The sequence below is a fragment of the Phascolarctos cinereus genome, unplaced genomic scaffold, assembly GCF_003287225.1.
Source record: "Phascolarctos cinereus isolate Bilbo 61053 unplaced genomic scaffold, phaCin_HiC Scaffold_2;HRSCAF=192, whole genome shotgun sequence".
NCBI classification, from domain to species: Eukaryota; Metazoa; Chordata; class Mammalia; order Diprotodontia; family Phascolarctidae; genus Phascolarctos; species Phascolarctos cinereus.
Window position 1 is genome coordinate 283,909,135 of NW_027555625.1, and position 17,634 is coordinate 283,926,768.

General features: G+C 38.5%; 1 protein-coding gene across 1 annotated transcript in view; it reads right to left on the reverse strand.

Moving 5' to 3' along the window:
• Window positions 1–17,634, reverse strand: part of LONP2 (lon peptidase 2, peroxisomal) — a 115,780-nt gene that overhangs the window by 73,361 nt on the left and 24,785 nt on the right. The window contains exons 5-7 of the mRNA XM_020985117.2: window positions 13,675–13,838; window positions 11,671–11,765; window positions 4,858–5,116 (exon numbers count right to left, since the gene is read on the reverse strand). Of these exons, the coding sequence (XP_020840776.1) occupies window positions 4,858–5,116; window positions 11,671–11,765; window positions 13,675–13,838 (518 nt within the window). The remainder of the gene's footprint in view (window positions 1–4,857; window positions 5,117–11,670; window positions 11,766–13,674; window positions 13,839–17,634) is intronic.

Here is a 17,634-nt window from a genome sequence, read left to right on the forward strand (position 1 = left end):
TGGCTAGACAATCCTCCAGTAGATATCTAGGCTAAATGGATAGAGATGAAATTCTGCATATGAGAAAGGTAAGTGATGAAAGCCAACGTGACGCATTTTAGAGAGCTGGGATATGCTTGATAAAGCAGCTCTGTTTTTCTCTAGCTATTTTAAGACAGCAGAACAGTAGTAGCTACACACAGGCTAAGGAAAAACAAGAATTCACATGAATGCCAATAATAAGCACATGACCAGTGCTCAACGAGCAAGATATGGGTGTTTTTTGGATCATCACATGCAGCCAAACATGCCCCCAATTCCCACCCCATGTCCCTGCTGCAATCTGATAGATATACTACTTTTCTCTCTGGAAGATACAGTGACAAAATTGAGAGCTGCATATATGTTTATATATTTTTTGCTGTCTTCAAGCAAAATGCTTTCAAATCAAGCATTCTAAAAAACTTCTGTACTTTAGAAAGCATATGGGCAATACATTCCAATGGCATACGAACAAGCAACACTGTTAATGGAATGTTTAATGTGTTAAGTTTCTGAGCATCTACCAGCTATGATACAACTATCATCTATTCATTAAAAAATGAATAGCTGGTGGATGCTAAGTCCAAAGATTCTTTTTAGTGGGAAAAATTCCAGCTTTTCTACTTATTTCTTAGAGACAAGAGACATGTTTTAAGGAAATATTTTAGCCTCCATATATGTGAAACTATTTATAACAGTGGTGACAAAAGCACAGTTGGGTGATTGACCAAATTATGATATATGAATGTAACAGAATAGTACTATGTTATAAGAAATGACTGAAGGAGATAGTTTTAGAGATACCCTGGAAGACTAATATGAAGTGATGCAGAGCAAAGTAAGTAGAACCAGAACAATTTATCCAAAAATGTACAGACCTAACTTTGAAAGACCTAAGAACACTGACTAATGCAGTGATCAACCACAATTCCAGATGACTTATGATGAAACATGCTACCCACTTCCTGACAGAGAGATGATGGTTTCTAGGTGCAAAATAAGAAACATTCTTTGTACGTACTCAATAAGGGGATTTGCTTTATTTGATTATCATGTTCATTATAAGGATTTTGTTTTTCTTTTTCCAAACTGGGGGGAGGGGGGAGAAGAAAAAGAGAGGTGCAAGGGAGAGAAAATACATTTTTGTTAACTGAAAAAAATAAAATTACATTTAAAAATTTAAAAAGCAAATATCTTAGCCCAATGGTACAGTTTTTTATGACATACATTGTTCCCCTCACCCCTATCATCTTCAAATGCAAGTCTATAGGTGAAAAAAAGATCATTTTATAATCTCATTTAAGTCTTTACTTACTTTATTTAATGTAGACAGTGGAGTCACTCAAGAGAAAAGCCGTCTATTCAAAGCTAGAAAAGAATGTAGGTTTTATGCCTCTTGCCAAATAATTTTTAAAAGGGGATGGAGAAAAGTGGAGGAATCATACAAGGGAATTCTAGAGAGTACGGGGCAAAGAGTAGGCAATGCTGAAGAAGATTAGGATGAGTAAATCAGTGGTGGGTTGGGGATGGTTTGCTCCTATGCGATTGGTGATTGATTAATAAAGGGACAGGGAAAAATATAGGTGGTGGGAGATCATTAGTCATAGTAGTGGGTAGCAGATGAAAAATAAAGCTGACAGTGTCCAAAGGGTATTATCACTTGGCAAGAGCTGGGAATCTGGTTCAGCTTAGTTTTACAGGTAGGAAGTTGAGGCCCAACAGGGTTGAATGACTTGCTCAAGATCATATACAGTAAGTAGCAGAGATGGAGACAGATACCTCTGACACCAAATCCAGAGCTCTTGGCAGTCCACTACACTGTCTCTATTTCCCAGATACATGGATGTGGCTTAAGTTTTGATCTCAGGAAGAGAATGACATCATTTTTACTTGAATAAAAGCAAGTAAATTAGAATTCAAATATTAATTTTACCTCTTTTTCTATCTATACCAATATATGATTTGACTCTTTTCAAAGATTTCCCTTTGAGGGGCTTATATCTGAACCAAGAGGCATAGGTGTCATTGCTGTGAGATATTTTTCAGAGCATTCCCACAAAAAATTCCTATTTTTCATGGTCTTGGCACTCAGTAAGAAATAAATGTTTCAAGCATGATGTACTTTAGAAATTTCAATTGTTAAGAAAATATTAACAAAACAAAAAAAGGTAGTTTCTAATTTTTGCTTGCCCTATTTAGGATCTGTGCTCAACACTTTTACCACTCAGTATGGAAGGAACTGAGGAAAACAGAAGCACAGGATCTGGTAAAATGTGATCCTATGTGCCTGTCATCTTCCCCACCTTCATACTCAGTATCTCATTACCACTGCCACCACTACTGCCTCACTGGGAAGGGTGAAAAATGAATTCTGAGTTGCTTTTACTTTAGATCTTCAAGCCACGGGATCAGAAATTGTTTTCTGCTTTGGATAACTGAACCCTCTGTGGATAGGGGTGCATCGAGTCCTAGAATTAGGTACTTCTGCAGAAGTGGTTTCTTTGCCCTTTTGCTTCCTTGTGGAAGCAAACAACAGCCTCTAGTGGCTTATGTGGGAATTAAAACAAAACAAAAACAAGTGAAAACATAAAGTCTTGACTGAGTAAAAAGCATCTGAAAAGTCACAAGAATTATCTAAAGAGAATGAACTTATCAGCCATCTATGAAGACTCCTTGTTCACTAAAACATCTCTCTCTCTTTTTCAACACGTGGAAAGTTTTACCTGAACAACCAATCAACAAGTATTTATTAAAAACCTACTATGTATCAGGCACTGTGCTAGGCACTGGGGGTCCAAAGATGAAAATGAAATGGTCCTTGCTCTTAAGGAAGATACATGCTATCGGGGGATAAATATATACATCTGTAAGTATGTACACAATAATTAGAAAATAAATACAAGGGAAGGACGGCCCTAGCAATGCGGGTGGAGGGAGATGTGGAGAGGGGGAGAAGAGTCAAGAAAAGCTTCCTGTAGAAAGTGGTACCTAAACTATGATTTGAAGGAAGAGTTCTTTGCCCTTTCCTATTCCAACTGGTAAGTGAAAAATGTCATCAATTATCTATTCGGATAAGGTACATCTATTATATGGAAAATAAAATATACACAAAATAAGGCATTCTAGTTTGAGGACTGCTTTCTACTTTTCAAATACTTTGCTTGCAGTGTGCTGATAGCATAATCTACAGACCTCTCTGATAGTTAAACCATGATAGAGCTGTCCTAACTTTATGGTGTAGATACTCACATTTTGCCATATTATTTTTTTAATCTAAAGAAACTCATAGTGGGTAATGCAGAAGTCAGTGTTAGAGCAAGGGAGTTTCATAGGTAGCAATAAAGTGCTATGTCAATGTAAGCTATTATTTGGAAATAGTTCTTGTGACCAAAATGAATTATTTGTTTGCTCTTATAGCTAAGCTGTCACAGAAGTTCACAGACAGGCCTTTCTATTATTTACATTTTATATACCAAACTAACCCTTCTCCGTTTTGGAGTTTAAACAAACAAACAAACAAAATAAAAAACCAAAGGGAAAGTCATTTAAATTGAAGTAAACAGAAAAAAGATTCCCACAACATTTTTCTTTTTTAATTGTAAAGATTATAAATTAATGTTAATTGTTCAATGGGATTTCCTCAGTGTAAAAGAAGATACTAAATATTCTTCATAAATCTAACATACTGAAGATTCCTTTTCAATTGTCATGGTGCTAAGGAGCTGAGCCTCAGGGGGCAGACAGGTCAGGGCCCCTAGACACAAATTCTCTTGCCCTACATGCAGCTGCCCCAGTCTGCTCCTCCTTTCTCAACCTCCCATGAATGAAGTAGTTCAGACTATGAGGTATGGGATGAGTTGGAAGTGTGAGATAAGGACGAGTTAAAAGGGAGGAGAGAGTGTGAGGAGAAGAAATAAAGATGAAATTAGAGAAAAAGAAGAGGTTGGAGAGGTCAAATCACAGAAACTAAGGGAGGAGACTAAGGGAACAGGAGGCAGATTTTTTTGCGGACAGGGTGGGGGGTCAGGCTTTTGATTATATTTGTGTGGGGGCACTCTTGGTGTGGAAACTTCCTCCACTGATACAGATCACCACTATAACTGCATGTTATAGCCTTGAAGAGCTGCTGAATAAGTAGCCAAGTGACTTGTCCATAGTTTCACAGTCAGTATGTGTCAGAGGTAGGCCCTGAACTCAGGCTTGATTTTATGCAGCCCTTTACCCATAACACTATGCTGCCACTCCTGTGTTGTTTTATTAATTTTTATGAGGGAATATTTAAGTCAAGGGTACTTAATTTGTGCATGACTATGTAGCCAAATGGGAAACAGCGGAATTGTAGAGTATATTTGTTATCTGTCATTAGAATGCCATTATGTATACAATAAATGTCCATAACTGCTTAAAAGTAAGCTGTCACCTATATCATTAAATGGTAGTATGGGAGAAATGTTTTTTTGGTTGGTTAGTTTCGTGCTACCATGAAAAACATAAAACCTTAAAAAAAATTCACATGTTCCTAAATTTCAGGAGGTACCTTGATCCAAAGCAAAACGTCCCTGGCCTGATGAGTCATAAAGAGAATGTCATTTCCATTCCTGAAGAATTTGCTCTTTTAATCAGACAAAACACGAGGATGGCTGGTGAATCTGTCCTCCAACCAAGTTGAGATATTATTAAAACCATCTTTCAAAGATAATTTGGCTACAAGGCTGAGAAGGTAGTGAGCTGAAGAAATGGCACATTAAACACACTGGGGCCCTTTAAAGCAGTGTTTTTCTTCTGTCTCAGTTAAAATAGCCAGATGAAGGCAAAAGAGTGAATTAAGAGAAATACCTGTGTCCTCGAATGTCCGACTGATCACATACACCTCCCAGTGCGATCCTGTGAAATTCTCGACCCAAGGTCTTTGCAACTGATCTTCCTACACTTGTTTTGCCAACTCCAGGGGGGCCAACAAAGCAGAGGATTGGGCCCTTCAGGTTGTTCTTGAGCTGCCTGACAGCTAAGTATTCCAGGACCCTTTTCTTCAACTTGTCCATGGCATAATGATCATTGTCCAGAAGAATTCGGGCTGCCCGGATATCAAGGCGGTCTGTCAAGCAACAGAGTTCAAACACTTTGAATACTCAAATCAAGTATCTCATTTTTACTTTAACTGAAGAAAACTGTTATCAGAAAATAGGATGGACCAAGAAAAGACTGAAATTGTTTTCTTTTTGGTAGGATATCTTAAGGGAGGTTCAGACATGGCTCATCTACATAAAGAAGGCTAGCAGCAAGACAATGTCCTACTATAATTTCTATCTCTCGAAAGTATTATAGATACTTATTTCCACTTCAGAAATGCTACTCAGACCTACAGATCAGTTTTTTGAGATGCAGAAAATTTCTCAAGGGGATGCAATTTCAACATAACCTATGTTCTTACTTTGTTTCCCAAACTAAGTTTTCTTAAATAAAACTACTGCATATTAACTTCATATTATTTTATTTTAACTTTATATATCCCCACCCATACCTAGAGATCTATTCCACAGTGTTTCTTAAACTGTGGGTCGCAAGTGGAAAAAGTTTAAGAAGTCCTGATAGAACAAAGAAAAAAAGGAGTTCCTCAGCTGAGTCTAATGGTATATGTTCCACACCAACAGTCTTCCACATCTGTAAGGAAGAGAGGGAGGTACATTTTCTTATCTCTTTTGGGATAAACTTCCAAGATCAAGTTTTCATAAAGGTCCCACTGAGTGACTTTGTACCTAAACTTCTTACATCATATTATATTACATTACATTCTTATATTATAAAGCTATTGCAAAAGTCAAGATGAAAGGCCTAAGCTAGAGAGGTAGTCCTGTGAGTAGTGAGAAGAGAGTGTACATAAGAGTGATTCTGTGGAGGTAGAATGCATAGAAACTGATAAATTAATTAGATATGGGGGCTAAGGGAAGGCGATGAATTATGGGGGACTCCTAGGTTTCCAATCTTGGTAACTAGAATGTTGACAGTGACCTCAATGGAAACAGGGAAGTTGGGAGGGGTTGAAGAGAGGAAAGGAAGCAGAGATAGCAAATGCCTGTAGGAATCTATACATAAATAAGCAAAATGAAAACATACATGGAGAGAGCAACTTGCTGAAGTGAAAGCAGTAAAGGAACAAAGGTGACTGCACTTTTAATCTGATTGACTCTCTGCAACTCAGTATTTTACAGAGGTCGTTAACATTAGAACACAGGGCAATAGTTTACTGAAAGAAGAGAAGCCCAAATAAATAATTATATTTGTAAAGGGATTTTTGGCATTGCTAGAGTTTGTTTTTTTACATTCATAAATCAGGATTTGAAAAATATTTGAAAAATACTGGTTTATTATAGACTTGAAACCAAATCTCAGGCTACTTAACAGCAGCTGAGCCAATATTTATTAGGTTGTGGTTTGCTGTTTCTTTAGCAAAATACAGCCACCCCCTCTCCAAACACGGATGAACGACTCTCAGCAGATGGAACTGAATCAGTTTGGCAGTTCTTCCCTTTGTTACCAGCTTCTTCAGGCTGTGCATGATTGTACCTACACAGGCAGTGAATGAGGCAGGGTCTGCCCGGGGTCTAATGAAACAGAAAATAACTTACTCAGCTAAAAGGTGATTTAAAGGGCAATACAGTCTAGTCACAGCTCAAAGGAAGGGACCACATTTAGCAGAAGTCATGCCCTACTGTATTCACCTCATGTGTGTCTTCCAGGAAAGATCGGCACGCCTGAAACTATGAATTTTTGTTTCAGTTGTTATTAGTTCCATGCCAACTAGGAAGGTTTCCACTAGAGGGCAATACTTCTTCACAGCAAGCTCCAAAAAACTAGTTTTCTCAGTTTTCTTGTAGACTCGTTCTTTTCAAGCTCACTATGACAATGCACTGTCAATCATACTTTCTGAATAGTGAGCTCTGGGAAAGCTTACTTTTAAACTGACTTGCAAATTAAAAAGACTAACGAAAAAGTGATGTCATTTAAAATGCTGCATTTGAAAAAGGTGTAACAGAGTATAGTCAGTACAATGCTCATTTTCCTCCTTTCAGGAAGTTAGGAACTACTGTCCTAACAATTCAATATTCTAAAAACTGGTAGGAACAACTTCTTTTTTTTCTATGCATGAATAATAAATGTACGAATGAACAATATGAATAATAAATAAATGTATGTTGAAGAACCACTGTCATTTTCCTACATGGAACTAACAATGGAAGCCAAGATAATCTATCTGCTCAATAAAAATAAACAGCCATAGTTTCTCTTATGCTGAGAACATATGTTAATTATTAGTTAATTAATAATTATTAAGTGACTTCATTACTGCCCTCAGATAATCTAATAACTAATCAATATAAGGGCATACACCGGTAAGTAGAGTGTGGTTGTGTGCCTGGGCAGGGAAGCTGGCGAGAAAAGATTTAAGTTCTAGAATTATTCTGAAAATTAGGAAACACATTTAAACAAATCTTGTTGTTGTTCAGTCATTTCACTCGTGTCCAAATCTTCATGACTCCATTTGGGGTTTTCTTGGCAAAGATACTGGAGTAGTTTGCCACTTCCTTCTCCAGCTCATTTTTCAGATGAAGAAAATGAGGTAAAGAGGGTTAAGTCACTTCCTCAGGGTCACACAGCTAGTGTCTAATGCCAGATTTGAACTCAGGTCTTCCTGACTCCAGGCCTGGTGCGCTAGTGACTGCACTACCTACCTGCCCCCCCCCCCAAATATTATACTAAAGGCTAAACTGGCACCCAATTTGCCCAGTAGGAAGAATACTTGTGGTGAAATTAACTAAACAAGGATAAAAAGGGCTTAAGTTCCTGAAAAAGCTTTAAGCAATGAGGTCAAATTCAATATAATTTTCTTAAAAAATCCGTGCTGTTCTCTGTGCTGTCTTTATATGCAGTTCCTTAGCACCTATTATAGACTGGTTTATATGGCTAGTTATCTTTTTGTTTTGTACACAGTATATGTACAATTAAAAAAACTGCTTTTTAAAAAAAGGTTGTTTGAAATACATATTTTATTGGCATGGAGGAAAATGTCTGTAAAAGATCTGGGTATTTGCACATATGTGTGATGAGCAGTCACCTTGTCCTCTTTTCTCTAATGGCTAGAGGAAGTTAGTGGTCTCCAAAAAAAAAATCATGGTGGAATTACAGAATTCTTTCTAGTCTTATTTCATATTTGTTACAGGGACTGTTAAATAATGACTAACACAACGTATTTCATAATGTCTAGTTTGCAGTTCCTTATGACACACAGAAAAGTTTATTTTGAGAAATTCCTAACTATAAGTGACATCCTTTCTCTGGGAAATGCAAATGCACTGATATTCTTGCTAGGACACATTTGCATGTATACAAATAAGGTCTTTCCTTCTCCTTCCTCCACATTAGGATCTTTATGTACTGGAAGTTTATTCCTTGCTCCTCTACAGAATCAGAGTTGGTATTCACATATAGATTCCCGAGGGGAAAATTTACAAATACGTCCTCACTTTAGACAGCAACCTAATAGCAATGGCAAAAGAGAGTCAAAGGGAGTCAAGCCTCCTTGGGAAGTTTTATGTCCATATTTACTGAATGCCATCCTATATACCTATGGTGTTTTTTTCCTCTTATGCTTTCATCCCTAAAACTAGCAGAAGTCCCCTCAATTATAATTTCACAGATAGTATCCACATGGGCTCCATCAGCCTCATAGCATCTGACATCAGAGAAAGATACTCCACATTCCCCTTATTAATCAACCTTGAGTAGAGGGGGAGCATTCTGATCCTCTGATTCTTTTTTTTTTTGCTGAAGAAATCGTGCTTAAGTGACTTACCCAAGGTCACACAGTTAAGTAAGCATCAAGTCCTTCTGACTCCAAGGTAGCTGCCCCCATGATCCTCTGATTCTTACTCCTCTCAACTGATTAGAGGCCTCAAACATTCCCAAGTGTAGATCTGGAAGGTGAGCTAACAGATAACATCCGGCTTCCTACTGATCCAATATCCCAATACCTTCATAAAGAGAGAGTATCCCTAACAAATCAGAAAAGGGACTTCTCATGTACTAAAAGGGAAAGCTGAGAAGCTCTATCTTGGGAGCTGCCACCTCCATATGGATGCAGATTTAGAGGACCACAGCACCCTCCCTCGTCTCCAGCCCTCAGCTGACAATAAGCGCTGGGAAATAGACTATAGAGATTTCATCCCGTATAGGGAACTCCCAAGTGAGGAAATTCCCTCAGCCAATGCAGGTCAGCACTTTCTCAGTAATCTGTAGCCACAGAGCTGTCTAGAGCACTGAAAAGTTCAGTGTTCTGCCCAGGGGCACATAGCTACTATGTCACAGGCAGGATGTGAGCCTAAGGTTCCAAAGATGACTTTGCATAAAGAACACCATGTTGCTTTGCTGTAGATGATATCTTGTAACAAATTTCATTTGGACACAAAAGTCTTGGGTGTGAGCTTTCTCCTTTTTCCTTCCCTAGATGGGATACTGAACTACCATAGTCACTCATTTGGAGAGGACTCTGTGGCCAAATGTAAGAAGTGAAATGGTAGGAAATGTTGACTTCTTTCTCATTTAAAAACTCCTAGAAAGAGGCAAAGTTAGGATAGCAGAGTAGCAGGAAGAAGTTCTGCTTAGCTTCCCCAGCAAACCTCTCCCACAAAGATACAGAAAACACACTAGGCTGAACTCCAATTAGGAAATCCAAGAAAAAGGCACAATGAATCATTTCTCCAGCCCAGGTTGGCTTAGGGAGACAGACAGATGGACAGACAGGTCTGCTGACACTGAGGACAGGGTCTGGCCAGGACTGTACCATGTGCAGAGCATTACAATGCCCAGGGACTGAAAGAGATTGAGACTGAGCACTGGGGCAGGGGGCAGGGGGCAGGAACAGGTGCCACCTGGCAGCTCTGTCACTGACTATACAGTTCTAGGTCAGAGCAAGGTAGAGATCTATTCACAGGTGTGTGAAGAAGATCAGCTGCTGGTAAGCCCTAGCTGGGTGCTACGCAAGAAACAAATTCAGAAGCAAACAATAGGTGCGCGGCTCTGATCCCAGAAGCACAGCAGGGACTTAACTCTAGCCTCCAGCCCAGCTGGACTAACTATGGCAAGAGTCCCAGATTAAGGGGAACCTGTGGTGCAGTCACTCTGAACCTGCAGCATCTTCCAGGGCTAAGGGTGGCTGAGTCCTGCGTCAGTCTACTGACGCTGCCAACCAAGGATACCAGGAACTTGTAAAACTCAGACCAGGAGGGCAGTGAAAAGATTTCACCCTGGATCACATTTGGGGGGCACTGAAAAAGTTCAGACCCTCCAGCATGAGCCTTAAAAGCAGCCGCATGTTAAAAGGACAGAAGCTTAGGCCAGATATCCCCCTAGAAGTACACAGAGCCCAGCACTAACAAAGTCCAAAGTCAAGAAGGAGGCTGGAAGAATGTAAAAACAAAACAAAACAAAAAAGAATTTCACCATAAAGAGCTATTATAGCTGGGAAGCAGAGATCCAGAAGAAGACAACGATTTGAAAATATTAAAAATAAGCCTCAAAGAAAAATACAGTTTTAAAAAAAGCTGAAAAACTATTTTAAAAGCCAAATGAGAGTGGCAGAGGAAAAAATGGGAAAAGAAATGAGTTTTGGAAGAAAGATATAAAAAGAGAATTAACAGTTTGGGCCAAACATTATAAAAGCTTTACCCAAGAAATTACTCCCTGAAAATTAGAATTAACCAAATGGAAACTGATGATGCCATGAGACATAAAAAAAGGAAAAAATGAAAACAAAGTCAAAGACTGAAAAAAAAATTGAAGAAAATGTGAGGTATCTCATAGCAAAAACAACTGACCTGAAAAACAGATGAAGCAGACATAATTTAAGAATCACTGAACTATTTAAAAGCCATGAACTAAAAACTTCTAAAATTCACACAAGGCCTTCATTCAAACTGTTGCAGTGAGTGGCTCTAATTCAGCATACCTCTCCTTCACATAATCTACATTCCAGTCCAAACTGGCCTCTTCACTGTGCCCTGCACACAGGATTCCACTCCATCTGGCCCCTGTGCCTCTGCATAGATTGGCCTTCTAATTCTTTCCTCATTTCCACCATGAATTTTCTTGGCTTCATTCCTGACTCAGCTTATGTGCCCCCACCTACAGAAAACACTTCTTGATCCCTTTAGTTGTTGGTGAAACACATTTAAATAAATCTTACGTTAAGGGCTAAACTGGCATCCAATCCACTCAGAAGGGAGAAAGAAGACTTGTCCTGAAACTAAAGAAGGATAGAAAAAAAACTTCCTAAAGAAGGTTTAAGTAATGGGAAGTAAAATTATGTTTCTCTCTCCTCCACCTATAATATATATATTTGTTTATAACGTATATGCTTATCTTTTTACTCCACCCCCATCCTGCTTAGAACACAAGCTATTTGAGGGCAGGGGATGTTTTCTATCTTGTCTTTGATTCCCTAGACACCCAGTGGTGTCTTTTATGTAGAAAGGACTTAATTAATATTTGCTGGAGTCTAAATAATCAGTGGGCAGTATTTCAAAAGGAAGACTTCCAAGATTTTTTTCAGGCCAACAATCAGTCTATGAGAAGGTACTTTCCCCCTGGGCTTACCAGTTGTACTCTTGTTCCAAGGTAATTCCACCATAAGTTCCAAATAATTTCTAGTCAGGGCATATTCTGGCATTGATTGAGGCATTTTTTTTAGCCTGCCAAAAAAAAAAAAGGAAGAAGGAAAGAAAGAAAGGAAGAAAGAAAATGTACATAAGAAACAAACTCAATGACGTAAGGAGACCTTACTGCAAAAGCAACATCCAGTCTATTTTCTTCTCTTGACCAAGAGTGGCAAGGACATTTGTTTAGGAAGACAAGTCAATGGGAAGAGTTCAACTATACCAGGTGATTTCTGAAAGGAGACGTGATGTTAACTTGACAAGAAATAGCTACTTTCTAAATATGTACAGGGAATCACTTATTTTAAAGGCTACAGTCAATCTGCAACCACTATCCTTGGAAACCAGGAAAAAAGACTCATGTGCAATTATATATTCAAAGTCTGATTAGGGATATTCACCTAGACCACCTAGAAATAGATTTTTCAAGTAAAATGTATCTATTTACCTGGTCCCCTGATTTTCTCCATCACTACCTAGATTTACACTCCTATCCACATACAACAGAATAAAACCTCCAATAACGAGAACTCAACTAATGAGAACTGTTAACTAGATTCTGTAAAACATCAGTCTTTTAGAAGAGGTAATTTCCATGAAAATAAGTTAATATCAGATATATATATATTTTTTAAACACTGACCTCTAGAACATTCCCAGTGCCTAACACACTTCGTACAAGGTACATTTTTAATATGTGTTGACTGACATCATGAGGTACAGAATCTTTTAACCCTTCTTTATCAACAATATTGTATACTCATCATTAATGACCCTGAGACACTGCCAGAACCTCAGAGACTCAATTATGTTCACTAGGCTGTACTAAAGCAAGAAAGGAGATTCAGACTTTTAACAAAGGTTTTTTCAAAAGGGTTGAAACAAAAATGGTTTTTGATTTATTTAGTCCTGAGATAACTATCATATTCTTTTAACTGGAATAGCCTAGTTCCTGAATATCCCAGTTAGTCGAGGTTTTACTGTACTATGCTATAGCCTGAACAAAGTTAAACAAGCTATACCCTCAAGTACAAATTAAAAATGACAATGACATCTAAAGAACACAGAGACAATGGAACAAATGCTAAATAAATCAAAGTATTGTTATGTGTAAGCAAAGCTAGGTGCACTCCTGTGAAGTGACAAAGCAGTAAGTTGAAGTTGCTGCCTTATTCAAACAGGGTAGGGGTGAGGAGTCCTCTGGTTCTGCCTTCCATTTCTTCATCTCACAAATGTGCCCAGATTTGGCCCAGACCACTTCTGCTTCTACCACTCTACTGAAATTGCTTATCTGATTTGAAAGACTTCATTTGGATTTGTAAAAAAGGAACTCCCTTTGATGATGGCATCAGCTACTATAGGCTTAATTATTATGTCTATGCAGATGAAGTCTTGACCTACAATACGTGTCTTCTGGTCTTCTAGTAATTTAAAGAAAGCTGATCTATTGTCAGTTCTGGAAGGAAGAGACTGTGAAATGATGGCTGTATAAGCAATGATGATGATCAAGACATTTCCTGGGGGCAGGGGAAGTAGGAAACTGGAAATCTTGGAACACTCAAAGTTAGGAATGGCATGCCCAAATGAAGAGGACATCAAATAAATTTGCCTAAAAACTGAAAAAATGAACAAGTTATTAGAAGATAGCAACTGTCCCAAACTTTCAATTCAATTTCATTAAATTCAAATCTTTATGAAGCAACTACAATGTCCTGGGCACTGGGGAGTAAAAAGACAAAAACCAAAAATAATCTCTGATGTCAAGGAGTTTACATTCTGCATCTTTAACTGAGAGCAGGGGAAGGATGGCAGAGCTTAGCTACAGTTTCAGTTGAAGAACAGACATAACACATACCGTGAAAATATGACTACTCAAGTTGAAACCACAAATAACCTTTACAAAATCATGAATAAATGCATCTACCTTATTTGTACCCGAACCCACCTCTTTATCTCTTTGACACAGACTTTATGAGCTTGCTCTGGCATGCTAGATGTTCGGATTTTCTTTTCTAACATGACAATATCATCATTATCTTCATCCTCATCTTCATCTTCTAAAGCACCAGGAATGTGTGTGATCCTCCTGATGGGACGTATAGCTATAACCTTAGAGATAAAGTAGAAGCACAACATTACATATTTTTCATCTTCATCACAAAACAATCAATACCTAATTACATGTGAGGCTATTAACAAAGAGTTATATGATTCTTAAATAACAACATTAAATTAGTATATAAGAATAATAATCACCACTCACACTTACACAGCACTAAGGTTTATAAAGCGTTTCCTTCACAACACCCTGTGAGGTAGGTATTATTACTCCATCTTACAGATAAGGAAACAGGTATATAGAGCAAAGTAACTTTCCAAAGGCATGAGTCTAAAATGGGAGGGGAGGGGGAAAGGTTATTTTACTGTTCAGGATAACAAGCACTAATCAATTATTATTGCTGAGCACAAAGTAGAAACAGTGTTTGCTCAACTGAGTGTTTTAAGGTATTGGCTAATTAGAAATGATGAAAACATCCTAGGAAAGAAGCAGAACATTCTAGGAGCAGCTAGGACCTAAACATGGGAAAGGGTGGGGGGCATTTATTATATCATTCTTTTATTTTAATATAGTAGCTCAAAGAAAGGTTTGACTGACTTGTGGTCCCACCATGAGGTTGATGAGAGTGACATAAAGCATGGGAAGCACCCTGGGCATACGCAGTGGGGACTGAAGTTCCTTGACTCAGCAATGCCAACTAATGTGATCCTCTGCTTCTTCTACCATTAAACAAAATTCAGAATGCTGATTGTGAAACATAATTGCGGTGCCCTGACTTTTATCCTAGAAACATTACAAAAGCTCATATAATTCCTCCCCTATGGAAAAAAATATTCATGAATATATTGACCTTCAACAGATATTTCCTTAATACAAATATTTATCATTTGACTAAGTAGGATCAGTTTTCTTCTTATATTCTTCCCCTTCCTCACAACCTGCAGCCCATCAAAGGATTTCCTTTACACACAAAGGACGTTTTCCTGTACCCTTTTCACAGGCTGCAGGCTGTGCAGGCCTGCTCTAAAGATCCTGGCTCTCTTCCCCTTTGCCTTTGGAGCATGCACAGTTCTTCACATCCAAAAAAACCCAACACTTGGTCTTGCTGACTTCCTCTAGCTCCCATCATATTTCTTCTCTCTTTTTTCACTGCCGTATTTTTCAAATGAATCATCTATGCCCACTGCCTTCCATTTCTTCGTCTTACAAATGCCCCCCAGATTTGGCCCAGATCACTTCTACTTCTACTACTCTAGTGAAACTGCTTATCTGATTTGTAATCTTCATTTGGATTTGTAAAAAAGGAACTTCCCATTGACAATGGCATCAGCTCCTAATTATTATCTCTGTGCAGATGAATCACTGACCTACAATAGGTGTACGTGGGTGTCTCTGTGTGCGCATGTCAGTCAATCAACATTTATTAATTGCCCAGTAAGTGTGAGGCACTGTGCTAAGCACAGGGGATACAAAAAGAAGCAAAAGATAGTCTCTGCCCACAGCCATATATCTATATTTCTACACATAACAGATATACATATATAAATACTTCATGACCCCATTTGGGGTTTTCTTAACAAAGATACTAGAGTGATTTGCCATTTCCTTCCTTGCCTCAGTATTTGAAGCTGGATTTGAACTCACAAGGAGGCATCTTCCTGACTCCTGGCCCAGCACTCTATCCACTGCATCACCTAAATGCCCTTCAAGGCTGCTAACCAGGCTGCTAATTCAAGTCTTACTGACACCATCTCACTCAGCCTCTTCTCCCCTGCCTGGAGGTTAAAGTAACAAACTCTTCCCAATGTCTTCCTTTACAGAGGGCAGAGAAATTAGATTTTGGGGGTTTACTTCACTCTGCAATTGCTGCCTTGCTTGGTTTCAACTCTACAGAACAAGATGTTCCCAGTCTGGGTAACTGCTAGTGTCCCATCCCACCCTGTTTTCCCCTTTTACCCTCTGCTTTCTTGCCCCCTTTTGTGTGTTGTCTCCCCTTCCAGACTGTAAGCTCATTGAGGGCAAGGACTGTATTTTTATTAATTGAATCACCAGTGCTTAGCACAGTACCTGATACATCATAGGTACTTAGCAAATGTTTATTGGATTATTTGGGTAACCTGGCCCCAATCGATGGGCAGTGGGTAGTGAAGTGGATAAAGACTGACACTTGAAGACAGGAAGACTCATCTTCCTGAGTTCAAATCTGGCCTCAGACACCTACTAGCTGTATGACTCTGGGTAAGTCACTTAATCCTGTTTGCCTTAGTTTCCTTATCTGTAAAATGAGCTGGAGAAGGAAATGGCAAACCACTCCAGTATCTTTGCTGAAAACCCCAAATGGGGTCACAAAGAGTTGGACATGACCAAAAATTAATGAACAATAAGTATATACTTAAATACTTTTAAGAATTTCCAGACTGATCTAGACTTCAGTTTCTTCAACTGTCAAATGAATGGGTTGGAATAAATGATCTCTCAAGTTCCTTCAAACAGCAAAATACTACATATTTCTATGGTGTCTCTAGACTCAATACTTCCTCCTCCCAATCCTTCCTACACACTTTTAGGTGTTTTTCTACAACACCTAATGTTTCATGCTACACTCTTGCTCAGAAACACCCAGTGCCTCAAATATAAAACCTAAATCACTGTCTGATACTTAAGGCCCTCCAAATTTTCTCTAAACTATATATGCTACTATGCCTTACTTTCCTCCTAACTCTGCTCCTGTGGGCCCTGTTCCTGCTGGTGAATTCTTCCAGGAACGTCCATTTCGGGTTCCAAGTCAGTCATCCCTCATTCTCCAGACTATGATACCATACCCCTACTTGGGTACCTCCCCCTACTTTTCTACTCTATATGCTGTCTTCCCCAACTAGAATGCCCCCAATTCCTTTGCATTGCTAGGACTAAGTGGAGTGCCTAAAAGAACCAAAGCAAAAGTGATGGGACCTGGATTCTAGTCTTGGATTTGATCCAATGAGCTGTTAGACCTTAGGTATGCCCCTAAGGGCTCATTTCCTTATTTTTAAAATGAGAAAACTTGGACTGAATCTCCAAAAGCTCTTCTAGTTCTAACATTCTGATTTTATTAATCATATCGATAAAATCTTGGTTATCTGGAACTGTCAGAGAACAAGTTGCTTCAGATGACTGAGTTTCCTGAATAAAAGAGAGTTTACCCCATTATGTACCAAAATAGGTTATTTTAAGAAATATTTTTGGATGAAAATCTTTCTAAAGTATACCACACAGTTTGCTGCTATCATAAAAATAGGGATGATAAACATAATTGAATGGGTTTTGATGACTAGCAACCATCATTATGAGCATCAGTCATTATACCATGTATTAATACAATACCAGTTGGACCTGTTTTGTTATGTAGAGCTGTAGAACACATAGTAATTTTTTAATAATTTCTCTGTCTCTTACTTCACTGTCAGGCTGATGCCTATCCCTTCTTGCTGCTATAAATATGCCCATTCATAGCCCTCCCCCCTTGCAAATTTGTTGATGCTTCTCTGTTGCAGGCTTGCAAACCACAGAGCCAAACTTGTCAGAATTAAGCATAAAATAAGAATAAATAGGTTCTGAATGAAGACCTGAGGAGGATCTCATATAAGATTTACTGAAAAGACTTTGTGCCACCCTCTAGTCCTTCCCCCGCCTCCTTTCTTCCCCCAACTCTCTATGCATTTCCTGGTTCTTATTTGCATTCTGGCTCAGTAAGGTTGCCAAACAATTGAGCTCTGGATAGGAATGATGCTACTGTAAAACTTGAAGATTATTAAGAATTAGCAAGACTCATTCCTAATACAAACCCCCCTGGAATCTTGAAAAAAA